We start from the raw sequence: 26804 nt of genomic DNA, 5'->3' as shown, positions 1-26804 counted from the left end.
AGTGGGATTGGAATTTATACTACCTGATAGATGGATGCAGTTGGAGCTTGGGTCAAAGGTGTTGCTACCACTAAAATTCCTGAAATCCAAGAACAAAAGGAACCTTTAAAAAAAAAAAATGATTCCTCACTAACCCATGGGAAAGAATTCAGCTTCTATAAATTTATCACAGAAGTTAGGAGAGAATTCAGCTTCTATAAATGTATTACAGAAGTTAAAATAGGCCGGGCATGGTAGCTCACATCTGTAATCCCAGCATTTTGGGGGGCTGAGGCGGGTGGATCACCTGAGGTCAGGAGTTCAAGACCAGCCTGGCCAACATGGTGAAACCCCATCTCTACTAAAAATACAAAAATGCGCCAGGCATGGTGGCGCACACCTCTATAGTCCCAGCTATTTGGGAGGCCGAGGCAGGAGAATTGTTTGAACCCAGGAGGCAGAGGTTGCAATGAGCCTAGATCATGCCACGGCACTCTAGCCCAGGTGACAAAGTGAGACTCCATCTCAAAAAAAAAAAAAGTTAGCATAATGATCAAGATTGCATCTTTCTATTGGAAAATAATCAAAAGTCAGAATTACCTAATACGGCAAACAATACAGGGAGTCTGGAATTTGGCAAGTGGATGGTGCCTGGGCTGGTGCTGCCTCTTGTAAGACCAGCCCTGAATGCTAGAGACAGCCCAACCCATGCTACCATGCACTGTCCCCAGAGTGTCCAGGGCTCCTGGCCAGTCCAAGACATTCTTGGAGGAGATTCCAGTATCCTGGCATTGTATGGCAGTGACCTAGCACACTTCCGAGCTAGTTAGTGGCATTCCAGGAAACACTGAGGAGAATTTTAAGGGAAAAGAAGGATCAGGTGAGGTCAAGTCCAGTGCAACTGGGCTCCCCTGAAACTGGAACCATGGGTCTGCAGAAAGATTCCAACACATTAGATGATTAAGGATCCCATAACAGCTTCATGCTGTTTTATGAGGCAGCAGTCGGCTTCCAAGAGAATAAAGAAAAGACTGAGGGAAGCCAAATGAGAGCCAGTTTACTCTCACTGATAAGAAGAAACATCCCAAACACTTGTTAAAACTAAGGGTGTTGTGACTGCTGAGATGTCCCATAGTTTCATCGGGGCTGAAACTATGGAAAGTGCAAAGGCTGCCTCCTGCCCCAAACATTCAAGAGGCTCCAGAGCATAAGGAGAAAGAATCTGGATATTTCTCAGGCTCAAGACACTTTTCTTTTTAGACAGTAGAAGGCATTGTGGAAGAAAAGCATTGATCTTTTATCCCAAATAAAGCAAGAAATAAGTCTCCAATCAAAATGCGCCAATTTTTACTAGTATAGAGAAGGCATCTGCGAGCACTGTTCCCACATCTGATTTTCACATGTAGCGCTTTCAAGATCCACTGGAGTCTCTTTTCTTTCTTTCTTTTTTTTTTTTTTTTCTGAGACGGAGTTTCGCTGTTGTTACCCAGGCTGGAGTGCAATGGCGCAATCTCGGCTCACCGCAACCTCCGCCCCTGGGTTCAGGCAATTCTCCTGCCTCAGCCTCCTGAGTAGCTGGGATTACAGGCACGCGCCACCATGCCCAGCTAAATTTTTGTATTTTTAGTAGAGACGGGGTTTCACCATGGTCACTCGATCTCTTGACCTCGTGATCCACCTGCCTCGGCCTCCCAAAGTGCTGGGATTACAGGCTTGAGCCACCGCACCCAGCCTGGCTCTTTTATTTCAACTCAAGAGTCCTCATCTTGGTCTATTTATTGGATAATTTTATGCAAAAAAGGAAGCAGAGGCTATAGCTCTGCCCATGTTGCATGCTCTGGGAGGAATGACATTTAGGAGACACCACAGGAGCATGTTTGACAAAAAGAGAAATGTGTCATCTCTCCAGTGTTCCCTCCGAATGCAGAGCATGTCCCTATGAGATAGATGCAGACAGCCACACAGAGGCCCTAATGATGACACTGGTATAAGTGAAATTTTCATACATCCTAACTAGACACCTGGGGTAGTGGGTAGTAAAAGACATTAAGCAGAGGCAAGGTAAAGACATTTTTGTCAGTGGACATAAAAGTATAAAAGTTCTAATATGATGAGGAAAAAGCAAAGCTTCATTACATAACACAAGAAACTAAAAAAATAGTGTCCTTTGAGGAAAGGGATAATGAGGAAAGAAGGTTAATGAACTGAAGGCACATTATCAGACAGGTCTAAGAAAGAAGACTTGGTTGGGAAAGGAGGGGGTTGTGGTAAATTAACACGCTAACTGCCAGGATTTATAATAGTTTTAACCAACAAGTGGTATTCTGTTGTTTATTTCCCCTTCCCTCAACAAGAGCCAAAAAAAGAGTGACTTCTTCTGTTCACTCTTCTTTGGGCCTATCATGCCGGAGGTGCACCATTTCTCTGGGTTCTATTGAGCTGTCTCTTTCCTGATGTGCAAAAGGAAGTTCCCTGATATAAAAGGTAGCTTAGGTACTCCAGGGAATGCCCTCCCTAAAGGGCATCAATCTCAGCGTCTCCATCTCACAGGCCCCTCTAGTTACCTATGACTGTAAGAGACTTGTTTTGGGCATCCCGCAAATTTCTGAACTACTACTCTCCATTCTGCAGTAATATATAGTAATAACTGGTAGCACCAGGCACCAAGCTAGGTTCTGGGAAGATTCAGACATCGTCCTTGCCCCGCTGAGTCAAGTTGGCTCATTCTAGGATAGGGAAAGAAACACATTAACAATCATTACAGCATAGCATTATGTGGACCATGAAAGAAACCTTTCCTGGTTATTGCATTTAGCAACTACCTCTCTGGGGTTGAAACAAATTATTACCAGTGGTTGACCATGCTCCTGTGCTGAACCATGAGGATTTGTAATCTTCATATAAAGACACATTAGAAAGACCGGGAATATTCTGCCTGGTAGGGAAGTCAGAGAAATGACTTAGTGACTATTTTACAGTTATGAGTATTATTATAATCCACAGTAGCAACCATCATTTTCTATTTCTCCCTTTTTGCTGAAAACAGATGAAAGAAAATGACTGTAAGTGGCAAGAAAGGGAGCTTAGGTCACATATAGGGAAGTCTTCTTGGTCATAATGTTATTAAACAATGGAAGAAACCACATGGGACTTGGTCCCATCTCTCATCTGGGAGGACCCTGTGAAAAGGAAACTGGACATCTACCTTCACCGAATGCCTTCTAGGGACTTACTCTATCTCTGAAGGATGTGGGGCCTCAGGAACAGAGTTAAGAATTGAAAGGAAGAGACTCCAGAAACAAGTCTCTTACTTTGTCTCTTTTGGGGTCAGTTCACTGGAGATTCCATGCCTCACATACACACATAGGAAAAGGCATTTCCTTCCTGAAAAAGACTTAAACTCACCCTATCGCCTTGGCAAACAAACCAGTGTCTTCTCCTCATTGCAGGCAAATCACTTGGAAGAGGGGCTTTTGGAAAAGTGGTTCAAGCATCAGCATTTGGCATTAAGAAATCACCTACATGCCGGACTGTGGCTGTGAAAATGCTGAAAGGTATGTATGCCATAGTTTGGCTTTCAAAAGACCCATCACCATTTTGCATTTCCTAAATGTTGGTACAAGTGGGATATAGCCTGGGAACAGACACAAACTATTTCTTCTGCTCCAGCCACACAATTTTCTTCTACTGCTAGAGCCTCTTTGCTCACGAGTTTTAGATTAGGCCAGCATGAGCTCAGAATAAACCTCGTAAATGGAACAACCCAGAACTGTCCACGAGAAAATGATCTCTGTCACATCAAAGGTCCTTCTCTTCTCACATCACAGACTGTAGGTGACAAGGGACTTAAGCCCATTGTCACTGTAGGTTCAAATTTTGGCATGATCCACTGTGATGTTGTAATGGAAACTTAGCAGCACATCCTAAATCCCAATGGCTTAGGTTGGGCTTGACCTGACTGCAAAGTAAAACTATAAATCTAGAACAATTGAGTTGAACAGAGCTCTAAACTATTTTATACTAACAAGCCCCAACCATAAAACATTTCATCTTTGCCAATTTAAAAAACTGAATTATCTTTCTAGTGTTGAAAGATATTACTACTCTGTAAAGTGCTGGGAGGTACAGCCAAATCACACAGTGACTTATGCCCAACACCAAAGACAGATTGAAAATGAAAATCAGTGAAAGGACCAAACGTCTCAAAGACTCACAGGTCCTTTAAAGTGTAGAAAATACTTCATTTCCTCATCTATAATGGAATTTTATGATGCTTCAACTCAACAGAACTGAAAAACTCAAAGGGCAGCTTTTAACTTTTTCAGGATATTCCTGGGGGATTTTGAAGCCCTGGATGTTGTGAGTCCAGCTATGCAGGTACATAGTACAGGCTCCAGGAGAAAGGGCTGTTTGCTTAGGGAGACTTCAAAGTTCTTTTTTTTTTTTTTTTTTTTGAGACGGAGTTTCACTCTTGTTACCCAGGCTGGAGTGCAATGGCGCGATCTCGGCTCACCACAACCTCCGCCCCCTGGGTTCAGGCAATTCTCCTGCCTCAGCCTCCTGAGTAGCTGGGATTACAGGCACGCGCCATCATGCCCAGCTAATTTTGTGTATTTTTAGTAGAGACGGGGTTTCACCATGTTGACCAGGATGGTCTCGATCTCTTGACCTCGTGATCCACCCGCCTCGGCCTCCCAAAGTGCTGGGATTACAGGCGTGAGCCACTGCGCCCGGCTCAAAGTTCTTAATTCTCTAGCAATAACTCCATTATTTCAAAAGCCCTATGTAAAGATATTTTCAACTTCAAAAGGCTGTACTCCCAAGAAAAGACTAATAAAACTCTGCAAAGAACCTGCCAGTTCTACTCTGAAAGTAGTCTGGGAAGGAGTTTTGCATCTACAAGTCAGAACTTTTGTTTGGGGTAGACTGCCCAGACGATGGCAGGCATTTCTGTCAGAATACAGACATGCTAGCATCCTCCCCCAAAGAACCCCAGATTCTGAAGAGAAGAGGCATCAACATGTCTTCTCCGTGAGAAACCACCAGACTAGGTACTTTCACATATTCAGCCGAACCACATGGAACTGCCATTTTTCTTATTTTCTCTCTACAGCCTTGTGAGGTAGAAATCCTCAGTTTGCAGATGAGGAAACATGGCCAAGAAAGGTTAACTAGCCTCTGCAAGGCCACACAGCTGCTCAGTGTAAGTCAGGGTTTGTGTGCAAAAGCCTTCCAGCTTTGAATGCAGTGCTCTTGCCTCCACACCAGTGTGCCACAAAAGAGGGGTTGCAGAGACCTGGCTTCCTGGAATTGGCCCATTGCTCCAAAACCCTGAAAATGATCCTGGCCTGGTTCATGGAGGCAACCTGGTATCCAACCTAGGCATAGGTGGAAACCAAATCTGGAAGCAACTGTTTCCTCAGCCAGTCCCTTTTCCCGGCTTGCTGCCACACATTGTCCTCTAGGAGAGGCAGCTCTGATGTCCACTCTAGTCTGTTGTGAGTCCAAGATAACAACCTGTGGCCATGCCTATAAACAGAGCAAGCTAAACCGGAGTCTGTTTTTTTTTTTTCCTCTTTGGCAAGGGGGCAGAACTCCCAAGAGGAAAGGATTATAGGGAGATGAATGAGTTTGAAAGGAAAAGATTCTGACTTGAGATTTTTTTTTCTAAGAGACAGGGTTTTACTCTGTCACTCAGGCTGGCGTGCAGTAGCATGATCATAGTTCACTGCAGCCTCTGCCTCACAGGCTCAAGCAGTCCTCCCACCTCAGCCTCTCAAGTAGTTAGGACTAGAGGCTCACACCATCACACCTAGCTAATTTAAAACAATTTTTTTGGGGGGGACAGGGTCTCACCATCTTGCCCAGGCTGGTCTCAAGCAGTCCTCCTGTCTCAGCCTCCCAAAGTGCTGGGATTACAGGTATGAGCCACTGCACCCAGCTGAGATTTTTTTAAAGGCCCAGAGATTATCTTCTATGTACTACAGAAATTGCGTGTAGTATCTTCATAAATGCCTATCGCTCTCTCTCTCTTTTTCTTTTTAGCCATCAGCATTGATTTGAAAAAAATTGCCAAATCACCCACTCTATAAAATTCCTAAAATAAAAATTTTCATTCAGCTTTCTTGCTTAAATTGGTTGGCCATCTGTTTCTGGGAGATATAAAAAAGGCACGGCCAGGTGTCGTGGCTCACACCTGTAATCCTAGAACTTTGGGAGACTAAGGCAGGCAGATCAGGAGGTCAGGCATTCAAGACCAGCCTGGCGAAACCCAGTCTCTACTAAAAAATACAAAAATTAGCTGGGTGTGGTGGCAGGCACCTGTAGTGGGAAGTAAGGCAGGAGAATTGCTTGACCCTGGGAGTTGAAGGTTGCAGTAAGCTGAGATCACACCACTGCACTCCAGCCTGGGTGACAGAGTGATACGTTGTCTCAAAAAAAGAAAAAAAGTCATAAGGTGAAACAAAGGCCATAACTCAAAAGCTCTGTCAAAGTGTCCTTGAGCAAAACTATTAACTTTTTTGGGCCTTACACCCATGCCTGAAATGAGAAGAGTAATTGTGTTTATTTATTTATTCTAAAATATTTGTTGAGCATCTAATGTGAGTCAGCCCTAACCCCATGAGCAGGCTTTTGGAGTTTATCTGGTTATTATTGAACAATGATTTGTGCTTATGAAATACCATGTTGCTATCTACCACAGTGTTCAATGCACATACCTCTGACCCACTTCCAGGACATTGTCCTACAGAAACACTTGCATGTGTGCACAGAGATTACACACAGACTATCACAGTATTATTTGTAATAGCAAAAAGACTATAGACACTCTAAATGTCAGGGACACCATTAATCAAGTAAAAGGAACAGGCTGGGCATGGTGGCTCACACCTGTAATCCCAGCACTTTGGGAGGCAGAGATGAGTGGATTACCTGAGGTCAGCAGTTCAAGACCAGCCTGGCCAACAGAGTGAAACCCTGTCTCTACCAAAAATATAAAAATACCTTGGCATTGTGGTGCTCCCCTATAATCCCAGCTACTCGGGAGACTGAGGCATGAGCATTGCTTGAACCAGAAGGCAGAGGCTGCAGTGAGCCGAGATCGAACCACTGCACTCCAACCTGGGCGGCAGAGCGAGATTCTGTCTCAAAAAAATAAATCAATAATGCGAGTCTAAGCAGAGATAAAAAAAAAAATAGAAAAATAAAATAAATAAATAATAAAAATAAAAAATAGAAAAAGTCTCTGATTAAAAGGGGGAAACATATTTTTAAAATAAACTATATATATGATTTCATTTAGGTAAACCATCAAAAAAGAACTCTAATTGAATATATATATTTACTTATTTATAAATGCATAGAAAAAGTCTGAACGCCAAACTATTAACAGTGGTTGCTTCTAAGAAGGCAGGTGGGTTAGAATGGGTTTCACTTTTTATCTAGATTCTTTTACCCTTATGTTTTTACTCCAACTCATATTGTTGAAACATTTTATAGCAAGATTATTTAATTTTCATATTTCTAAAAATAATTTTAAAATTTTAAATGCCTTATAAGTTAATAAGAACAACAGGACAAACTCAATTTAGGCTTTAGGCTCTGCTCATTCTTGGACTGATAGTGCTTATCTCTGAGACTGAAGTTGAAGTCAGATGCTATGGATCCTCACAACCCAAGATAACCTTGTGAACTCCAGGGAGGAAAGCGTTATAGGGAGAAAACAACACATTGCAAAGATGTTTACAGAAGTAGCCATTCTGCCCGGGCAGGCCCCTTGTGCTCCTTCTCTGTGACTCTCCAAAGGGAGAAGGTGAGAAGAGGGAACATGGAGGTGTACTCCCTGCCCGGTGGGTTCTTGCCGCACCTGGTTCTGACAGAAGGGAAGCCTTTGGAAGGCACTTTCACGAGGTGCCCAACTCTGAGTCAGCACATTGCTGAACAGAACTAGGTCCACCAAGAGGAAATGTCCAGTGACTAACCCCACCACTGTGCTGGGCCTTACTGTAATCAAAAGGATGTTGGCTCAGGAGGGTGGGAGTAATGAAAACAGTCTGGAGACCTGGCCTTTCTGCGAATGTGGGGAAGTTAGTGAAGCAACCGGCTAAGCATTGACAAACAAGGAGGGCAAGAATGCCGCCTCCGGCGGAAGGAGCCCCATTGTCCTGTCGCCCTGACTCTTCCTTGCTTCTCACACAGAGGGGGCCACAGCCAGCGAGTACAAAGCTCTGATGACTGAGCTCAAGATCTTGACCCACATTGGCCACCATCTGAACGTGGTTAACCTGCTGGGAGCCTGCACCAAGCAAGGAGGTAATGCAGAAGGGGAGGGCCCGCTCCATCTCCCCCTGCACAGGCTGGGAGAACAGTTCTCTGCTGTACAGCTCCTCCCGAGGAAGCATTGTGCTTCCTCGCCAGGAAAACGGCCTCCTTAATAGCTCCGGAAGAAACAGCTTGTGCATCTACAGAATGGTGCTCCCATAATTGCCTTCCCTGTGCAATTAAAGATTCTGAAAAGGACTCCCTTTTAAATCTCCTTCCACAGGGTCTAGGCCAAGCAGAGGGCACTTTTATCTCAGGATGGGTTTGAAGGAGTGTGGCCAGAGCCAAGGTAGAAGGTTGCATATTCCTTGAGGCTTCACCTAAAGGAATGAATGAATCACTACTGGTAGAATCCCAGGAGGAGGTGATGTTGGGGCCCTTTCCTCCAGATCCACCATGCAGACAGACCTTACCCATGGGGGCAGGGACGGAGCTGTGCCTTATGATTAAGGGCTCTAGCATGTCGCAGACGTTTCTTTCCGTATGGCCGGGTTAGGGCTTGAGAGTAGATGTGTAATCGTTGTTTGAGCCAGCGAGGTGCAAAGGAGCTGTGCACGCCGATGCTTTCCCCAGCTCTCAACAGAGGTAGCAGGGATGAAGGATAGCTGGGGAAGAACTATCTGCTAGGGGCGGAGGTGGCCAGAAAGAGTCAGAGGGACCTAGACACGGCCCCGCCTGGTTCTCTATCATCCCCGGGTAAGGTTTTCTCAAGTTCTCGGTCGTGGCAATCTCATTCTGTTTGCTTCAACTCTGCATCTGTAAAACTGGCCAGGGATAATGAGACAACCTACCTTAATGTGCGGCCGTCAGCTCCTCGGTGCAGCCGGGAGCCAACATAGAAGCCCCTCCTGACGAGGGCGGCTGGACTCCAGGCAGGAGCCGAGCTCTGCGGCATCCACCGCCGTAGAGGCCAGACGTGGAAGTCTGAAAGCAACTTCCCGTTCCGGAACCTAGGGGTATGAGATGCTGTCAGGGTTTCTAGCATGTCCTCATAGTAAGAGAAAACCACTCCACCAGAGCCAGCCCCGCCTTCTGCAAGGCACGAAAAAGAACTAGCGGATGGATGCTGCTGGGCTCCCAGCATGCCCTGGGCGGCGGCTGGTGAGGCAGCTCCGGGGTCACTCCCCTTTGGCCCGGAAGTGGTCCTGCCTAGTGGGTTGCGTGCCCAGCCCTGGCGTGCAGTGGAAACGCAGAGCAGGGGAGAGAGAGGAGGCCTTCAGGGCACCACATGGGCTCCACAGTGCAGCTGGACTTCCTTCCCAACTCTCTTGCTTCCTTCAGACCGGGGTCGGGTCGGCAAACCAAGGTCAGCCTGTGAACTTAGAATGGTTTGACCCTTTTAAATAGTTGGGGGAAACACATTTTAAGATATTTCATTACATGAAATGGTATGAAATTCAGATTTCTGTATTTCTGTGTTCCGAGTTTTCTTGGAGCACAGTCATACTTGTTTGGTTTTTTCCAGGCTACAAAGGCAGAATTGAGTAGTAGCTCGTTGGTCTGCAAAGCCTAAAATGTTTGTTTACTAGCTGGACCTTTTCCAGAAGAGTCTGCCGACCCCTGCTTTAGGTCCTATGGCAAGCTCCAAGGCAAATTGCGCAGACGGTGCTGGGGAGAGACGGCCAGGTAGCCGCCTCTGCCCTGGGAGGGAGGAAGGAGCTGCTCAATAGTCCCGGGATTGGTGTGACAGTGACCAGAAGCCCCTCTCCTCGGAAGGGTCTGGCTAAGAGGCTGGGGGCTGGCTTTTGCCTCTCCCCTCCTCAAAGGTATTTTGTCCTTCTAATCTTTTCTCTCTAATGCTTCTGCACTGTCCCCACCTCCATTTTTTTTTTTTTTTTTTTTTTTTTTTTCTATTTCAGTTGTATTCTTTAAATTCCTTCTTAGGTTAAACTGAAAAAGTCACTCTATTCAATCGCCTCTTATCCCTAAATCGCATCCCTCGGCCCCACTAATACAAAGGGGGGTTGGTTTGAGGTTTCTCAGGCAGGCCGAAGGCTGGCAAATGGCTGACTGTCTTGGTGTGGCTGAGCATGAGCATGTGATGTTTTGGCTGCAGGGCCGCTGATGGTGATTGTTGAATACTGCAAATATGGAAATTTATCCAACTACCTCAAGAGCAAACGTGACTTATTTTTTCTCAACAAGGTAAGGATTTTAAAAGTTGGAATTTTTTGAAAGAGTTTTCATTTAGGCTGTAGCAGCATAAAGCAAGAGAAACCTGTATTCTGTTAATGATTAAGCTTAAAACTCAATCTCTGCTGCTTCTTTTTTCAAGTTTTTTTTTCCCCTGCGAATCTGTTACACTCTAGTGTGGCTAGCGCGGAGAATCATTTGATCCCTGTGTGCATATGCGGCCATAATTGGAGAGTAAATCTAGCTACCTATCTAAATATCTGTCAACAATTTTCTCTCTCTCGCCCCATGTATGTGTGTATATGTATGTACATGCAAACATACATACCCAGGTCACTTATTTCTTTAAGGAACATACTATCTAATATAATTGTCTCCATTTATTAGGTTAGATTTTGACTAAGGCTAAATCAACTGAGTGACTTGTACAATCAGCAGTAGACCAACAATGGGGCCAGAGCCAGAAATCATCTTTCCTTCCTACTGCGCTTTCTCCCACTTCCTGACACCCTCACTACTCCTGTCATCTCTACATATACTCTGAACCAGCCTTATCACTACATAAAAGCTGTGTAGTAAAAGTAACACATGGATTCAAGCCCTAAGGGCAAACAAGGTTTAAAAGAGATTATTGGGCCGGACACAGTGGCTCACGCCTGTAATCCCAGCACTTTGGGAGGCTGAGGCAGGTGGATCACGTGAGGTCAGGAGTTCTAAACCAGCCTGGCCAACATGGCAAAACTCTGTCTCTACTAAAAATACAAAAATTAGCCGAGCATGGGTCGCACACGCCTGTAATCCCAGCTGTTAGGGAGGCAGAGGCAGAAGCTTGAACCTGGGAGGCAGAGGTTGCAGTGAGCTGAGATCACACCACTGCACTCCAGGCTGGGTGACAGAATGCAACACATCTCAAAAAAAAAAAGTTGAATGGAGGGGAAATAATTTACTAAAGCTTTGCCAGTGTGACATATGGTACCAATACCGTGTCCTTCTCTGAGCTGAAGAAGTCCAGGGGATAGTGATTTAACATTATTAGCCAGTAATCAGCAATGCTGGTGATGAATCCATGTAGCATGATGGTTAAGCATTGAGACTCTGGGATCAGACTTCCTGGATTTAAATCCTGTCTCTACCTCCCATGAAATCTGGAAATGCAAATTACTCACCTATCTGTTTCAGTTCCCTCATTTATTAAATAAAGCTTATAATAGAATCCAGCTGATGGGATTGTTGGGAGAATAAAAATCTCTCAGTTAAACATTTAATAAATGTTAATCATCACCATCACCACCACTGTCATCATCATCATCATCATCGACCTACTAAGATAGAAAAATTGGGTGAGTCCAACTTCGTGCCACTGATCTACATGGTGGATAAAATGTCTGTAATCCAGGAATGATGCACATCTTTGTTATGTGGGCAAGAATCTTCACACACAAATAAGAACCACTGGACAGCTGGCCGATTATCTCATCCCTCAAACTTCGATCTAACCAAAGACACAGATGTTCTACCAGGCAGGCAATATATGTAAGAACATCATTTTCCTCAGGTTTCAGTCAGGTCCTTAATAATTGTAATCTTTTTTTTTTTTTTTTGAGACAGAGTTTCTCTCTCACCCAGGCTGGAGTACAGTGGCTCCATCTCAGCTCACTGCAACCTCCGTTTCCTGGGTTCAAGTGATCCTCCTGCCTCAAGCCTCCAAAGTAGCTGGGATTACAGGAACCTGCCACCATGTCCAGCTATTTTTTGGCCAGGCTGGTGTCAAACTCCTGACCTCAGGTGATCTGCCTGCCTCAGCCTCACAAAGTGCTGGGATTACAGGTGTGAGCCATCATGCCTGACCTAGTAATTAGAATCGTGAAGCTGAAACGGATCTTTGTGATCAGTTGGTTCATACTCACAGGCTGTAGATGTGCTCAGAGAAGTCAAGTGATTGGCTTAAGGACACACACCTAACATGAGGTGAAGTCAGGAAGAGAAAGAACTCAGCTCTCTTGATGACTCCTCCACTGCTTTTTCTGTGCACCACACAAAATAAAATGAAAAAAGCATAAGAAAAGGTGGAAAGTGGTGCCTTGGGTTGAGGGCAGCACAAATTCCCCTTAGTCCTGAAATTTTGGACTGGCTTCAGGAAGAGCTAAGCCAGCAGAATACCCTAGGGACCTGGGCAGGATGGAACGTTTGGGTTTGTGCGTCCTTTGTTTTGAAGAGTTTGCTTCCTTCTCTGGCTATATTTAATGATTCGCCTCCCTGTGCAACTTGGTGGAGTTTAGTGTTTTTGTGGAAAATCCATGGCTGTCTTCATATTTGGAAGAGAGAAGGTAAAGGAAAGACAGAACCAAAAGGCTAAATTGAAAATGGAATACTTCATTTTCCAGATAAATCAACTGAGATCCTTAAATATGGTTTGTAATAAATTCACTGTATTCTGTCAGAGTCCCAAGAGTTCAGTAAATTACCTTTATTTAACAAAAATGGTACTGATAAGCAAAGCTGAATATACCTTTGATTGAGAGTCAGGAAGGGAGAGAGGGAGCCAGAATTTTGGCCCCTGGAGACGTGCCTAGGCTGTGATTTCTGGATGGTGTGGGGAAGAAGCTGCCCTGGGAGAGATTACACATGCAGAGACCTGAGTGAGCCTGTGGAACATTTTTCTCCCCACTTTATTGCCAGCGCTTTCTCTGATGCCTTATGTCCCGCAAAGGATCTTGTGAAAAATAAAGTTGCAGTCCCCAACTGAACAGAATCCAATGTAACTGCATTGCAGAAACACAATAACAAATAGTGAAGGTCTTTACCTGCCCTGAGGTGGGTTACTTGCAATGGCAGTGGATATTCACTCTGAGGCCTGCCTCCCTCTGCAAGACCAAAAGGTCTCTTTTCAGGGGCTGGGAACCTTGGTGGCCTCTCAGCTTTTAGACTAGATTAGGGCTGTCCCTCCTGAAGTTCCCTCCCTCTGTGCGCTGCTTGCTCCCACTGTGCCCTCTAGTGGAGGGATCACTCTTGCTCTGTGACGTTTCTAGAAAAACCAAGGAAGGATGGGGGTGGCGGGTTAATCCTAGCACTGCCAACACTGCAAGTGGATCAAAGGTCACCACTGAACTCCAGTCCCTCCCAGCTTCTGCCTCAGTATTGTTGTCTAACAGAATCAAGGCTAGGATCATGGTATGGTCATAATGCCACTGAAAGTGCTAGGCTTTTCGAGTGTCATAGTTACTAGATGAATTACAAGAGGCAAAACAGATCTTTTCTGGTTTCATATGGACACCCAGAACCAACAACTCCTTTCCTATGAGTCATAAAATAATAGCATAATAGAGATTTTCAGAAGAGGATAATGAAACTCAGAAAAGTAAGATGACTTGCCCAAAATTGCATGATTCAATCAGGCACAATGGCTCAAGCCTGTAATCCCAGCACTTTGGGAGGCTGAGGCAGGTGGATCACAAGGTCAGAGGTTTGAGACCAGCCTGACCAACATGGTGAAACCCTGTCTCTACTTAAAAAAGACAAAAATTAGCCAAGCATGGTGGTGCATACCTGTAATCCCAGATACTTGGGAAGCTGAGGCAGGAGAATCGCTTGAACCCGGGAGGCAGAGGTTGTGGTGAGCCGAGAGTGCACCATTGCACTCCAGCCTGGGTGACAGAGTGAGACTGTCTCAAAAAAAAATTGCATGATTAATGGAAGAGCCAGATGAACTAGGGCTAGGATGCTCAGTCCAGGGTAAAAGACCATTACTACCCTTGTTGGGATCAAACTGTATCTTTGTTTTGAATGGAAGAGAAAAAACACCAATGTCCAGGTTCCCTCCTTCCCCAAGGAAACCTGAGAAACTGCCAACTATAGCCTTCTTTTATAACTCCTCCTAGAGATGACAGAGTGAAGCCCCGAGCACACTGGGGATCCTTTTCTCTCACCAATGTCATCCTTCACATGATGGCGAGTGGTGTGGTTAAGAGCATAGACATGGGTATAAACCAATCCTGGGTTCAAGCTTTGCTATTTATTAGCTGCATGTGAATTTGATTACTTCTCTGAACCTGTTTCTCCATGTATTAATAAGAACTACTCTATAAAATTGTTGGAAACATTAAACAAGAAATGTACCTAAAGCTTTTAATATACTGGCTCACACAGTGTAAGCATTCAGTAAATAACTGCCACTATATATATATATATTTTTTTTTTGAGACCGAGTTTCGCTCTTGTTACCCAGGCTGGAGTGCAATGGCGCGATCTCTGCTCACCGCAACCTCCGCCTCCTGGGTTCAGGCAATTCTCCTGCCTCAGCATCCTGAGTAGCTGCGATTATAGGCACACGCCACTGTGCCCAGCTAATTTTTTGTATTTTTAGTAGAGACGGAGTTTCACCATGTTGACCAGGATGGTCTCAATCTCTTGACCTCATGATCCACCCGCCTCGGCCTCCCAAAGTGCTGGGATTACAGGCTTGAGCCACCTCGCCCGGCTTATTAATATTTTTTTATCTAATCTAAGATGCTGTCTAGAAGCCCAGGCAAGAGTACTATAGACTCTGCAACCCCAGAGGTAGCCAGGCTCTTGGATACCATAGGGCCTCTGTGCTGGTTCACAATACATTTTAACAAATAAAATGCTCTCATTTCTCATCAGGCGATTGCCAGGTGAGGGACTGGTTTCCCACTGCTGTGCTGGAGCTCCTTTTCACCTGGGTCCTTTTTGGTCTCTTCAAAGGATGCAGCATTACACGTGGAATCTAAGAAAGAAAAAATGGAGCCAGGCCTGGAACAAAGCAAGAAACCAAGACTAGATAGCATCACCAGCAGTGAGAGCTTTGCAAGCTCTGGGTTTCAGGAAGATAAAAGTCTGAGTGATGTCGAGGAAGAGGAGGGTAGGTATTAATTCCTTCCTGTCCTTCAGGCTGAGATATTTTTACAACATACTGTGCATCTCTGAAATTTTTTTCTTATTTATCACTCTAATAAACATCCGTGGGAGACTCAAATGGTAATGTCCTGAGGAGATAAGATTTGAATTAAGATTATTTCCAGAGTTACTAATTTTGACAGGGAACCATACGGTTGTCTCCCCTCAGGCATTTTCATCTTAATGGATCATCCCTCTGCCCCATGCTTGATTAAAGTGGGCTGGAGGCCTGGAAAAATCTCTGATGTTCATGTTGAAATTCAAATACTTTTAAAAATGAACTCTGATCTACTTGGTGGTTTGTTTTATGTTTTGCTAACGTTGTTCCAATAAACTGGGATTTGATAGGATAACAAGAGCCATTACAAACAGTTACGGTTCTAATGCTTTCCAGATTCCGATGGTTTCTACAAGGAGCCCATCACTATGGAAGATCTGATTTCTTACAGTTTTCAAGTGGCCAGAGGCATGGAGTTTCTGTCTTCCAGAAAGGTCAGTCTTGTTGCTCACTGTTTTTCTTCTTTGCCTGGGCTGGACACACACCTTTGCTATAAATTTATTTTTCCTAGAATTTGCTGATACCTGTGTTCTTAAATGTAGAACAAATACCTAAATTTGCCTTGATATGAGGAGTTTTGAAAATGAGGAGTCGTGAATACCAGTGGATAGAATAGAACTTGGTTCTGGGGAAAACTCACCGGTTTCAGACTTGACAAATCTGGCATCGGTTCTCTACAGCACCCTCTGGCATATTTTCAAATCTGGCCCAAATCTCAGAATCCATTACTTCATAGGAGAGCTTCTATTAATATAGCCATATGGGGCCCTCCCACAAAACTGCAGCTGGAGAAAGATCTCATCTTGGCAGCTCAGGATAAAAGGCTGCGGGGAAAGTTTGCCCACTGGTAAATCTCAGATCGCCGGTTTTGTTGATCAAATAGTAGCCCAGTGGATTTAGAACATTTCTTGGCCTTTGGGGCTTGGGGACCTGTATTTGTAGAGAGGGTCTTCATGTTTATGCACTGAGAGGTGCTTCATTCCCAACATGTGAAATGGATTCCCAAGTAAGATTAATGACACTGAGAAAGTTCAGGAAACTAGTTGGTTAGGGTAAGGAAATGCATTGATTTTGCAACTGTTTTATTATAGTGCATTCATCGCGACCTGGCAGCGAGAAACATTCTTTTATCTGAAAACAATGTGGTGAAGATTTGTGATTTTGGCCTTGCCCGGGATATTTATAAGAACCCTGATTATGTGAGAAAAGGAGATGTAAGTCAGTTTGATGTTTATGTGACCCATTTATGTCCTATCACTTTTAAACCACAGACTGAAGGACTTGGTAAATATTTACACTTCCTCAGCAGTAGTCCCTGAAAATTATCATTTGATTTCTGTGAAGACAAGCAGTTCAGATGAGCGGCGTCCAAGAGAGCCCTTGTGCAGGGCTCAGAAAGGCCACTGTCTCCTGGTACTGGCCAACCACCTGTCCTTTGGGCAGCGCTGCATGAGACTTACTAACCTGAGAAGTGTTTGGTGGGGACTGGGTGAGACTTTAGCCTTACCTTCCTTTGAATTCTGTGGGAATTCCTTGTACTACTGAAAGGAAAGCCTGGACCCTTTCCCTTAAACCCAGTTGATTGATTCAGCAGGTGTATCTGTCTCAGGAAAGGGCGGGGAAGACTGTCAGCAGTAGCTGACTACAGAGGAGACTGTTTACTTCCCACGGCTTTCCATACCTAGCATCTCCCTGCTGGCCTGCACTGCTTCTCTTCCCTGCTTGTTTTCAGACATAGTGTTATTTTTCACTTTTGTAGGAGACCTCCCATGTCCCCTCCTCTGCAGCCTATATACCCTGAGGGTGTAAGCTTATGTCTGGGTGCCAGTTAGTTACAGTAGTGGTTCTCAACTTAAACGAACATGCATATCCCCTAAAAGCCTTGTTACGCTATAGTCTTCCACCCCCTAGAGTTTCTGAGTCAGTAAGTCTTGGGTGGAGCCTGAGAATTTGCATCTCTAACTAAAGTTTCTAGACCAGGAGTGTCTAATCTTTTGGCTTTCCTAGGCCACGTTGGAAGAGGAAGAGTTATCTTGGGCCACACATAAAATATATTAACACTAACGATAGCTGATGAGCTAAAAAAAAAAATCACAAACAAATCTCATAATGTTTTAAGAAAGTTTATGGGGCCGGGTGCAGTGGCTTAAGCCTGTAATCCCAGCACTTTGGGAGGCTGAGGCGGGTGGATCACGAGGTCAAGAGATTGAGACCATCCTGCTCAACATGGTAAAACCCCGTCTCTACTAAAAATACAAAAACGTAGCTGGGCATGGTAGGCTGAGGCAGGAGAATTGCCTGAACCCAGGAGGCAGAGGTTGTGGTGAGCCGAGATTGTGCCATTGCACTCCAGCCTGGGTAACAACAGCGAAACTCCGTCTCAAAAAAAAAAAAAAGAAAGAAAGTTTATGAATTTGCGATGTGCTCCATTCAAAGCTGCCCTGGGCCACATGCAGCCTGCAGGCCGGGAGTTGGACAAACTTGTTCTAGATAGTACTGACACAGCATGTCCCAGGACCCTACTTTGAGAGCCACTGCGCCACAGTCTGTTTGTATAGAAGGAAAAGGTATGACTTCACATTGATTCTTTGTAAAAATTAAAAAATAAAATAAAAATAAAAACTTTCCTTCGGGCTCTGGTCTGGAGAGATGGCATCAACCTTCATGTTAGTCCGCCCCTCCTTTCTGCTCATCTGGATGAGTCAGGCTTCCTGCCCCTCCGCCTTCCTATCTCCTTGTCTCTCCTTTATTCCATACCTCCCATCAATCCCCATCATCTAAAGTGGTGAGGCCTAACTCACTGAGATTCCTGTTGTCTGGAAGAGGGAAAGATTTGTCTACATGCTTTGAAAACCAACTGTATGTTCTCTTTGACTACTGACTTCTTTCCTTCTTCTCTTCTTTCTCATGCTTTTGTACACTCTCCCTTTTCAGTGACTTTTGAAACCTTGTCTTTTTGCACAGGAATGCTCCTTCTTTGGAAATCACCACCAGTTTTCAGGATGTCTTCAAATTCACATTACCCTTTTCCTTTTCCAAGCCCTGAGTATCCCAGTGGAGTGCAGGCTTTTTTTGTGCGGAAGGATTTCTCACAGAGCCATGCAGTTAAGGACATGCTGAACACATCAGAGGGGCTTACTGAACATGTGCTGCCTTCATGGGACTCAGAATAGCACTGCAGTTCCCTCTTTTAGCGTAACATTGCATATTATGATGTTCTCTATGTTAGAAAACCAGAGCTGCTCTAGGAAATGATTTATGGGTGATATGTTATCTGGGAGGTGACCCCATGGGCACTTGGGTTGAATGTGCTTTGTGTTCATGCCCTTCTGCTCAAGGCCCCCTTGCCCTCTTCTAGACTCGACTTCCTCTGAAATGGATGGCTCCTGAATCTATCTTTGACAAAATCTACAGCACCAAGAGCGATGTGTGGTCTTACGGAGTATTGCTATGGGAAATCTTCTCCTTAGGTAAATTTGGGAGAAGGAAGAGATTAAATATCTCAGAAATAAATGTCTGCATCTTCTGCTGAATGTCCTTTGGCTAGACAGCCTTTAGATTAACACCTACTATAACAAAAAACCCTTAAGGTGTCATGGGTCCATGTAGACTCTCAGCTGAGTCATGGCATATGCATGTCTCCCCCCTACAGTTAAAGGGGTTTATACAATCATGAACAAGGTCAGATGGGTATAAAATCTGAAGTCAGGCCAGGTGTGCTGGCTCACACCTGTAATCCCAGCACTTTGGGAGGCCAAGGTGGGCTGATCATGAGGTCGGGAGATGGAGATCATCCTGACTAACACAGTGAAACCCCGTCTCTATTAAAAATACAAAAAATTAGCCAGGTGTGGTGGCATATAACTGTAGTCCCAGCTACTTGGGAGGCTAAGGCAGGAGAATTGCTTGAACCTGGGAGGCGGAGGTTGCAGTGAGCCGAGATCTCGCCACTGCACTCCAGCCTGGGCAACAGAGCAAAACTCCATCTCAAACAAAATGAAACAAAACAAAATTTGACATCAGGTTTATCTTTTTCTGTACTTTGCCCAATTCCTCAACACTCGCACCTCTGATGCCCTGACCCCTTCCCTCCCTGCTTCTCCCACCACAGAATTTCTTCCCAGGAAAGGCCATAAGAAGTTCAGCTGACCTAGTGGGGAAGATGTTGTTAAAAACAGGAGACCTTTCCAGTGCCTCTGATATTAACACATGAGACAGCTCTGGACACTGGTTTATACAGGATGAGCAATAAAGAACACTGGGCATATTTATTCTGCTTGGAATAACATCCACTGTGGGTGGCTAGAAGCACTTTTCAAGGCACACAGATGTGCACAGAGCCCACATCTGCTCTCAGACACACAGTGATGATCTGAGGCCTCCCAAAGTTGAGTTCTAGCCAAGAGTCTTTTGGGCAGTGCCAAAAATTTGCCTTTCACAGCAAATCAAAGTTATCCAGTAACATCCCTGGTTTCCTGTAATGTGTGAAAATCATTCCCCTGCTTTCGATGACAGGCACCTGTTGCTTCCAGTCTTTGAAAGCAGCTTGGCGACTGCAGTGGCCCTGCAATGACACGGTGCCAGCACTGCACGTCTCCCAGCTGCTTCCTACCAGCAGTAATCACTAGAAAGTGCAGACAAACAAATGCTGAGGTAGACCAGGCTCAAGGGCTAGGACAAGAGTGCATTAGAAGGCCTTGCCACCCCCAGCCCTGGCAAGAATCCCCCTAAAAGGAAAGGTTACAGGGGAATCCTGGACAGTAAAACTGGCAAAAGGCAAAGCCTAGGCCCCTCTGGCATCCTCAGGTCTGCAGACTCCTGACCACGGGCAGCCCCCATCCTACCCTACTCCATTCAGCCCAGCCCTGTAGCCCAAAGCCCCCATTCCCTCAGGCCTGTCACAACTCCTAGAGCCCTGGTGCTGTAGGAAGTTTGCAAGAAAGATAATTAAAGTCATCCCCACTTGAGTGTGAATGATTCCCATGTAGCCTATCCCAAGTCTATTGGCATTTTAAAAAGAAGCTCAAGCCAAGTGTGGTGGGTGGTGTGCACCTGTAGTCCCAGCTACTTGAGAGGCTGAGGCAGGAGGATTGCTTGAGCCCAGGAGTTTGAGGCTACAGTGAGCTAAGATCATGCCATTATACTCCAGCCTGGAGACCCATCTCTTTTTTTTTTTTTTTTTTTAAAAAGCAATCTCACTAACCCAAAGGATGGGTCTCTAATGATGGATCTTTTTTTTGAGATGGAGTCTCACTCTGTCACCCAGGCTGGAGTGCAATGTTGCAATCTCAGCTCACTGCAACCTCTGCCTCCCAGGTTCAAGCGATTCTCTTGCCTCAGCCTCCTGAGTAGCTGGGATTACAAGTGCGTGCCACCATGCCCAGCTAATTTTTGTATTTTTAGTAGAGACAGGGTTTCAACATCTTGGCCAGGCTGGTCTTGAACTCCTGACCTCGTGATCCATGCACCTCGGCCTCCCAAAGTGCCGGGATTATAGGCGTGAGCCACCACACCCAGCCATGATGGGCCTTCTTTAGAATTACTTGTGGGGAGAGGGGAAGGACCCTTCAGACGACACCCCTTCCTCTGAGTAGCCATAGGCATGGCCTGTGGGTACCAGATGCTTCTCACCATGGGACCAGCCAATCAGCGGGTGTCCTTAGCAAGGACATGGCGAAACCCCTTAGTGAGGATTTGCTGAGCTTCTCTGTGTGTTGTACTGTAATAGAGATCTGTTCTAATCACTGGGAATTTATTACTAAAACATTACTTTAAAGGGAGGAAAGAAACACTGAATTGTTCCCTCATGGCCGTTTGTACCCTAAATCCACAACAGGCCTTGTGTTTTCCACACTGTTTCCTGCAGGTGGGTCTCCATACCCAGGAGTGCAAATGGATGAGGACTTCTGCAGTCGCCTGAGGGAAGGCATGAGGATGAGAGCTCCTGAGTACTCCACTCCTGAAATGTGAGCCCTTGGTGCCCTCCGCCTCCCATCCGACAGCTCGATTTTCACCAGGGCATCCCTGAGACAGGATGTTCGTGGATTCTTAGAGTCCCAGTCTTGGAAGATGCCAAGGTTTTTCTTTCCTTTAGAGATGCTCCCCTCAGCTTTTTAGGCCCAGATGTGCTGGGAGTGTTTTCTTGCAGTGGGACACGTGACCCTGGACCCATCCCTTTCCTGACCACTGACATGACTTTTTAAGGCCTCTAGCTGGGAACTGAAGTTAGAAATTCAGTGTATAGGCAATGAATCTAGGCAAAATAAACAGACCACGCAGGAACTGAACGCAAGGCCTTGACCTCCTCACAGAGTGGGAGGCAAACAGGCCAAGCAGCCCCAGGAATGGAGGGCTAGACCTTGGTCCCACGACCAGTCCTCTATCTGCACGGAACACCCATGAGGGGGTTGACATGGACTGCCGAAGAGGTCTTGGAAAGGAAAAAGGGCACTTCCTGACATGGTGATTACGCTTCACAGAAGGCTTTGTGGGAAATGCAACTTCTTTATTTTTCTTCTTGAGACGGAGTCTCACTCTGGCATCCAGGCTGGAGTGCAGTGGCGCATTCTTGGCTCACTGCAACCTTCGACTCCCTGGTTCAAGTGATTCTCCTGCCTCAGCCTCCCAAGTAGCTGGGATTACAGGCACATGCTACCACACCCAGCTAATTTTTTGTATTTTTAGTAGAGACGGGGTTTCACCATGTTGGCCAGGATGGTCTCCATCTCCTGACCTCGTGATCTGCCTGCCTCAGCCTCCCAAAGTGCTGGGATTAGAGGCGTGAGCCACCGCACCCTGCCAATACAACTTCTTTAGAATTCTTTAGGAGGAATAGGGGCTGGGCATGGTGGCTCACACCTGTAATCCCAGCACTTTGGGAAGCAGAGGCAGGCAGATCACTTGAGGTCAGGAGTTCAAGACCAGCCTGGCCAACATGGTGAAACCCTGTCTCTACTAAAAATACAAAAATTAGCCGGTCATGGTGGCAGCTACTTGGGAGGCTGAGGCATGAAAACCACTTGAGCCGAGGAAACAGAGATTGCAGTGAGCCAAGATTGCATCATTGCACTCCAGTCTGGGTGACAGAGCCAGACTATGTCTCAAAAAAAAAAAAAAAAAAAAAAAAAGAATTCTTTAAGAATAGGCCCAGCAACTGTCTGGGCTGCCTGGACAGATGGCTTTTCGGGGTGTCCATGTGAGGCTTCCTCTGTTGTGCAAACGGCACTTGCTTGCCTCTTTTTTTCCTGGGGCTTTGTGGATGTTTCGCACTTTGAGGCCTGAGCAGGAATGTGATGACACTTGTACTTTTGTTGAGCTGCTGACAAGGCCTTGGGCCTCCCTGAGGCGGCACCACCTTTCCTGAACTGGCAGGGGACCTCCCATTCCACCCACACAATGGGGTCCTGTCAGGAGCCCTGGCTGGCCTTTGAGGAGGAGTCAGAGGGAATGCAGGAAGCGTGGGCTTGGCCAAAGGGCAAAGTCGCTGTCTCTTTCCATCATCATCTCCGGGCAAGGGTGGGTCAGACCCAGGATGGAGAACTGGATAAGGTAGACTGGGGACTCAGACCCAAAAGCAGGGCTGGGGAGCTTGGCCCGAGCGCAGGGAAGCAGGAGGGTACCTGTTCTTGTCACTGGTGCACTGGTGAGTGGTGTCCTCATCAGGCAAGTACCAGGAGCTGAGAGAAAGCCTGTTTCTGAGAGCTGGGGATAGAGCTAGACTATTAACTTTATGATTTTCTAAGTGTTTTCCCCCACATAGTCTCATTTGAAGTTCCCAATGACCTTGAGGGGCAGGCGGGGAAGCTATTATAGTCTGAATTTAGCAAGTAATGAAACCAAGACTCTGAGACCTGAAGCGATGCGCTCTCCGTCAGTTGAGAAATGAGGAGACATTTAGAACCCAGTCCTCTGGACTGGTGTCCCTAGACCACAAGGCTATTGAATTAGGAATAGACCCCACATTCCTTAGAAGAAATGCTTCTCGGATATGGCCACTCATCCTTTGAATTAAATATGTCCTTCCAATCTTAATATAGTTTGAAAATCACAAGAGTAAGCTCTCAATTACTACTAATAATAGTTATTATTAAATAACAATATTTTTACCTCAAAATAAATCCAAAATAGTATGAAATTGATTTTTATTTTTGCTTCCATATAAATTTTAAATAGTATAAATTAGTTTAGTTGGGTTGTTTTGTTTGTTTGTTTGAGATAGTGTCTCGCTCTGTTATCCAGGCTGGAGTGCAGTGATGTGATCTCAGCTCACTGCAACCTCTACCTCCTAGGTTCAAGTTTTTCTTCCTCAGCCTCCTGAGTTGCTGGGACTACAGGCATGTGCCACCGTGCCTGGCTTATTTTTGTATTTTTTTTATAGAGATGGGGTTTCACCATGTTGGCCAGGCTGGTCTCAAACTCCTGAGTTCAAGTGATCCACTGGCCTTGGCCTCCCGAAGTGCTAGGATTACAGGCTTGAGCCTCCATTCCTGGCCTGAAATTCCTTTGTATTATGACAATACTTAATAATACTGATTAAATAGTTATTTGGTGCTTATAAGTGCCACTGTTTTAAGCATTAATTTATTTAATGCTCATAATAGTCCTATAAAATAGGACTACCATTATTTCCATTTCACAGATGAGAAAACAGGCACAGCACATGTAAGTGATTTGCTCAAGGCTGCATTGCTAATAACCTAAGCGAATTCAGCCTGAGTTCAGAGTCCACAGCACCATCCCCCACCCCTGCAAGGTGTGTTCCCAATTCACACCCAGGCTGTGGTTGGAAATAACTCAGAGGTACAAAGTCATATCAGCTTTGGACCAAAAACTGCCTTGGACTTTCTCAAACCTTCAAGTTTTAACATAAATCTCACTCAAGTAGCTCTTGTGCCTCAGGCAACCTAGAGAGCAGTATGGTTCTTTAATTCTAAGGAGGGAGAGATTTTAGAAATTTTAAAAAGAAGCTCTGTGAAATATTTCTTCAGAAGGCCAGACTTCAAATCTTCATCCACTTTCTCAAGCATGTGGAAGCCGATGGAATAACTTCCTTCTTGTTTGTTCCAACAGCAGGAAGGTCTGGGCGAGGACCGAGTGCAGCTTTTCAGAACTGAGATTCTGTGATCTGAACTTGGCCTAAGCAGTGTGTATTTGGGAACTTGGGTGATAGCTTGGAAAGAAAACTTCCTAGAGGCCCTTCATCCCCAACATGGATGCAACTAATATCTCTGAACTTTACTAAACCTATTTACTTAGTGGTGTAAAATCTTGTTATGTTGAGTTGTTGGTTCCTCGCCCGGAGACTGTTGAATCAGATGCCTTTCAATAAGGGAATAAGCAATGAGTGTTTTGATTTTGTTTTTTCCTTTCCTTCTGGTGTTTGCTGAGATGATTTGCATTGGATTTTAGGCAAGAGGAGTGGAAACTAGAAGTTGGAATCCAAGAGTCAAAAGTGAAAAACAGCAGGTGGTTGTAGAAAGTCCCATTTACAAGTGTCAGCAGGGAATCCATGCAGTGTCCTACTCAGGATGGCGTATCTCCCAGACAGCAGCTTGATCCTGTTTGTTGGGGAGATGATGGTGAGGGAGGAGACAAGCCCGGAGCCTCTGCCTGAAGGCCTCTCTTTGGAGCCCAGCCTCAACCTCCCAGGCTCAAGTGATCCTCCCGCCTCAGCCTCCCATACCACAGGGACTATAGGCATGCATCACCACGCTTGACTAATTTTTGTGTTTTTTTTTTGTGGAGATAAAGTCTGACTATGTTGTCCAGAATGATCTTGAACTCCTGACCTCAAATGATTGTCCCATCATAGCTTCTCAAACCATTGGGATTACTTCCTTTGGCAGCCACCTCATATACTTTGAAACAAAATTGGAATATACTTAAGAGATATCTGGAGCCAGTGGCACCCCCTGAAGGCACACCTCTAAGAAGTGTCAAGGGAGGACATGAACTGAGATTTCTCAGGCTTTTTCCCCAGCAACAGCTATCTCCCTGCACAAGTAACATCTGTAGTTCACAGAAGGAGCAGACTCTCTCTTCCCGGAGACCAGTCTGACTTTTTTCAGCAGATATTTGTTGAGCGCTTATGTGCCTGGCTCTGGGGTAGGTGAGAAGTGTGGAAATGAGTCCCTGCCCACGTAGTGCTTACAGCCCAATTCCCACCCATTCCAAAGTTGGGGCCCATTCAGACTTGAGTGTGACAGAGTCCTTTCTCATCCAGACATCTTCTGAGAGAAATGCAATAAACACCCCTTGAAGAGTGCAAGCTTCAAGGAGAATCGATCCTTTTTTTTTTTTTGAGATGGAGTTTCGCTCTTGTTACCCAGGCTGGAGTACAAAGGCATGATCTCGGCTCAACGCAACCTCCGCCTCCTGGGTTCAGGCAATTCTCCTGCCTCAGCCTCCTGAGTAGCTGGGATTACAGGCACGTACCACCATGCCCAGCTAATTTTTTGTATTTTTAGTAGAGATGGGGTTTCACCATGTTGACCAGGATGGTCTCGATCTCTTGACCTCGTGATCCACCCGCCTCGGCCTCCCAAAGTGCTGGGATTACAGGCTTGAGCCACTGCATCCGGCGAGAATCAATTCTTAATGCAGTGTGTATATGGACCTCTGGCACGTGTTTTTCAGAGAGGGCAGTAGGTACAGACCGCAAGTCCGTGCAGACGTGACCGAAAGACGAGCCTGATACCTGTACATCTAAAATGTAAAGAAGAGGCCAGGTGTGGTGGCCTGTAATCTTAGCACTTTGGGAGGCTGAGGCTGGTGGATCACTTGAGGCCAGGAGTTTGAGACCAGCCTGGCCAACATGGTAAAACCCCATCTCTACTAAAAATACAAAAATTAACTAGGCGTGGTGTTGGTGCATGCCTGTGATCCCAGCTACTCGAGAGGCTGAGGCAGGAGGATCGCTTGAACCTGGGAGGCAGAGCTTGCAGTGAGCTGAGATCATGCCACTGCACTCCAGCCTGGCCAACAGAATGAGACTCTGTGTCAAAATAATAATAATAATAAAATGTAAGAGAAAAATCGCAGAGGAATCTGTTGACATGGGAATCCCACGACAAGATTGATCTCTGTGCTATTAAGACAAATGTTTTCATATCCAGGAGCCCAGCCTGTACTGTGTGCCTTGAGTAGTGGGAGGCCAGTATGTAACAGTGGCTTAATGGGGAAAACGATCAGCTGCACACAGGAACCTTGCTCACAGCCCCAGAAACCCCACACTGTGGGCTTCACCTTCTGGAAGTGACACAGCCACGTACACAGGACCTTCCCCACCAGTCTCCACTGCTGAACCCATCAAGGGAAGTGTGAGGACGTGGAAATGCCACATGCTTTTTAAGAAGCCAGCTCAAACCAACCTTTGTAACAACCTGAGAATGAAATAAGC

The 26804-nt window shown here is 45.5% G+C and overlaps 2 protein-coding genes across 3 annotated transcripts in view; one reads left to right on the top strand and one right to left on the bottom strand.

The window, feature by feature from the left end:
- Nucleotides 1-9390, bottom strand: part of LOC144582767 (uncharacterized) — a 178972-nt gene extending 169582 nt beyond the window's left edge. For both annotated transcript variants that reach the window (XM_078375226.1, XM_078375227.1), the window contains exon 1: nucleotides 9093-9390. In XM_078375226.1, the coding sequence (XP_078231352.1) occupies nucleotides 9093-9385 (293 nt within the window). In that variant the 5' untranslated portion in view covers nucleotides 9386-9390. The remainder of the gene's footprint in view (nucleotides 1-9092) is intronic.
- The window catches only part of FLT1 (fms related receptor tyrosine kinase 1), a 194288-nt gene that overhangs the window by 156082 nt on the left and 11402 nt on the right, over nucleotides 1-26804 (top strand). Inside the window, exons 18-25 of the mRNA XM_035302428.3 lie at nucleotides 3429-3533; nucleotides 8179-8292; nucleotides 10358-10446; nucleotides 15157-15313; nucleotides 15743-15840; nucleotides 16498-16620; nucleotides 18765-18876; nucleotides 21273-21372. Coding sequence (XP_035158319.1) covers nucleotides 3429-3533; nucleotides 8179-8292; nucleotides 10358-10446; nucleotides 15157-15313; nucleotides 15743-15840; nucleotides 16498-16620; nucleotides 18765-18876; nucleotides 21273-21372 — 898 coding nt within the window. The remainder of the gene's footprint in view (nucleotides 1-3428; nucleotides 3534-8178; nucleotides 8293-10357; nucleotides 10447-15156; nucleotides 15314-15742; nucleotides 15841-16497; nucleotides 16621-18764; nucleotides 18877-21272; nucleotides 21373-26804) is intronic.

Source organism: Callithrix jacchus, chromosome 5 (genome assembly GCF_049354715.1).
Source record: "Callithrix jacchus isolate 240 chromosome 5, calJac240_pri, whole genome shotgun sequence".
NCBI lineage: Eukaryota > Metazoa > Chordata > Mammalia > Primates > Cebidae > Callithrix > Callithrix jacchus.
This window is presented reverse-complemented; position numbering and strand designations above follow the sequence as displayed.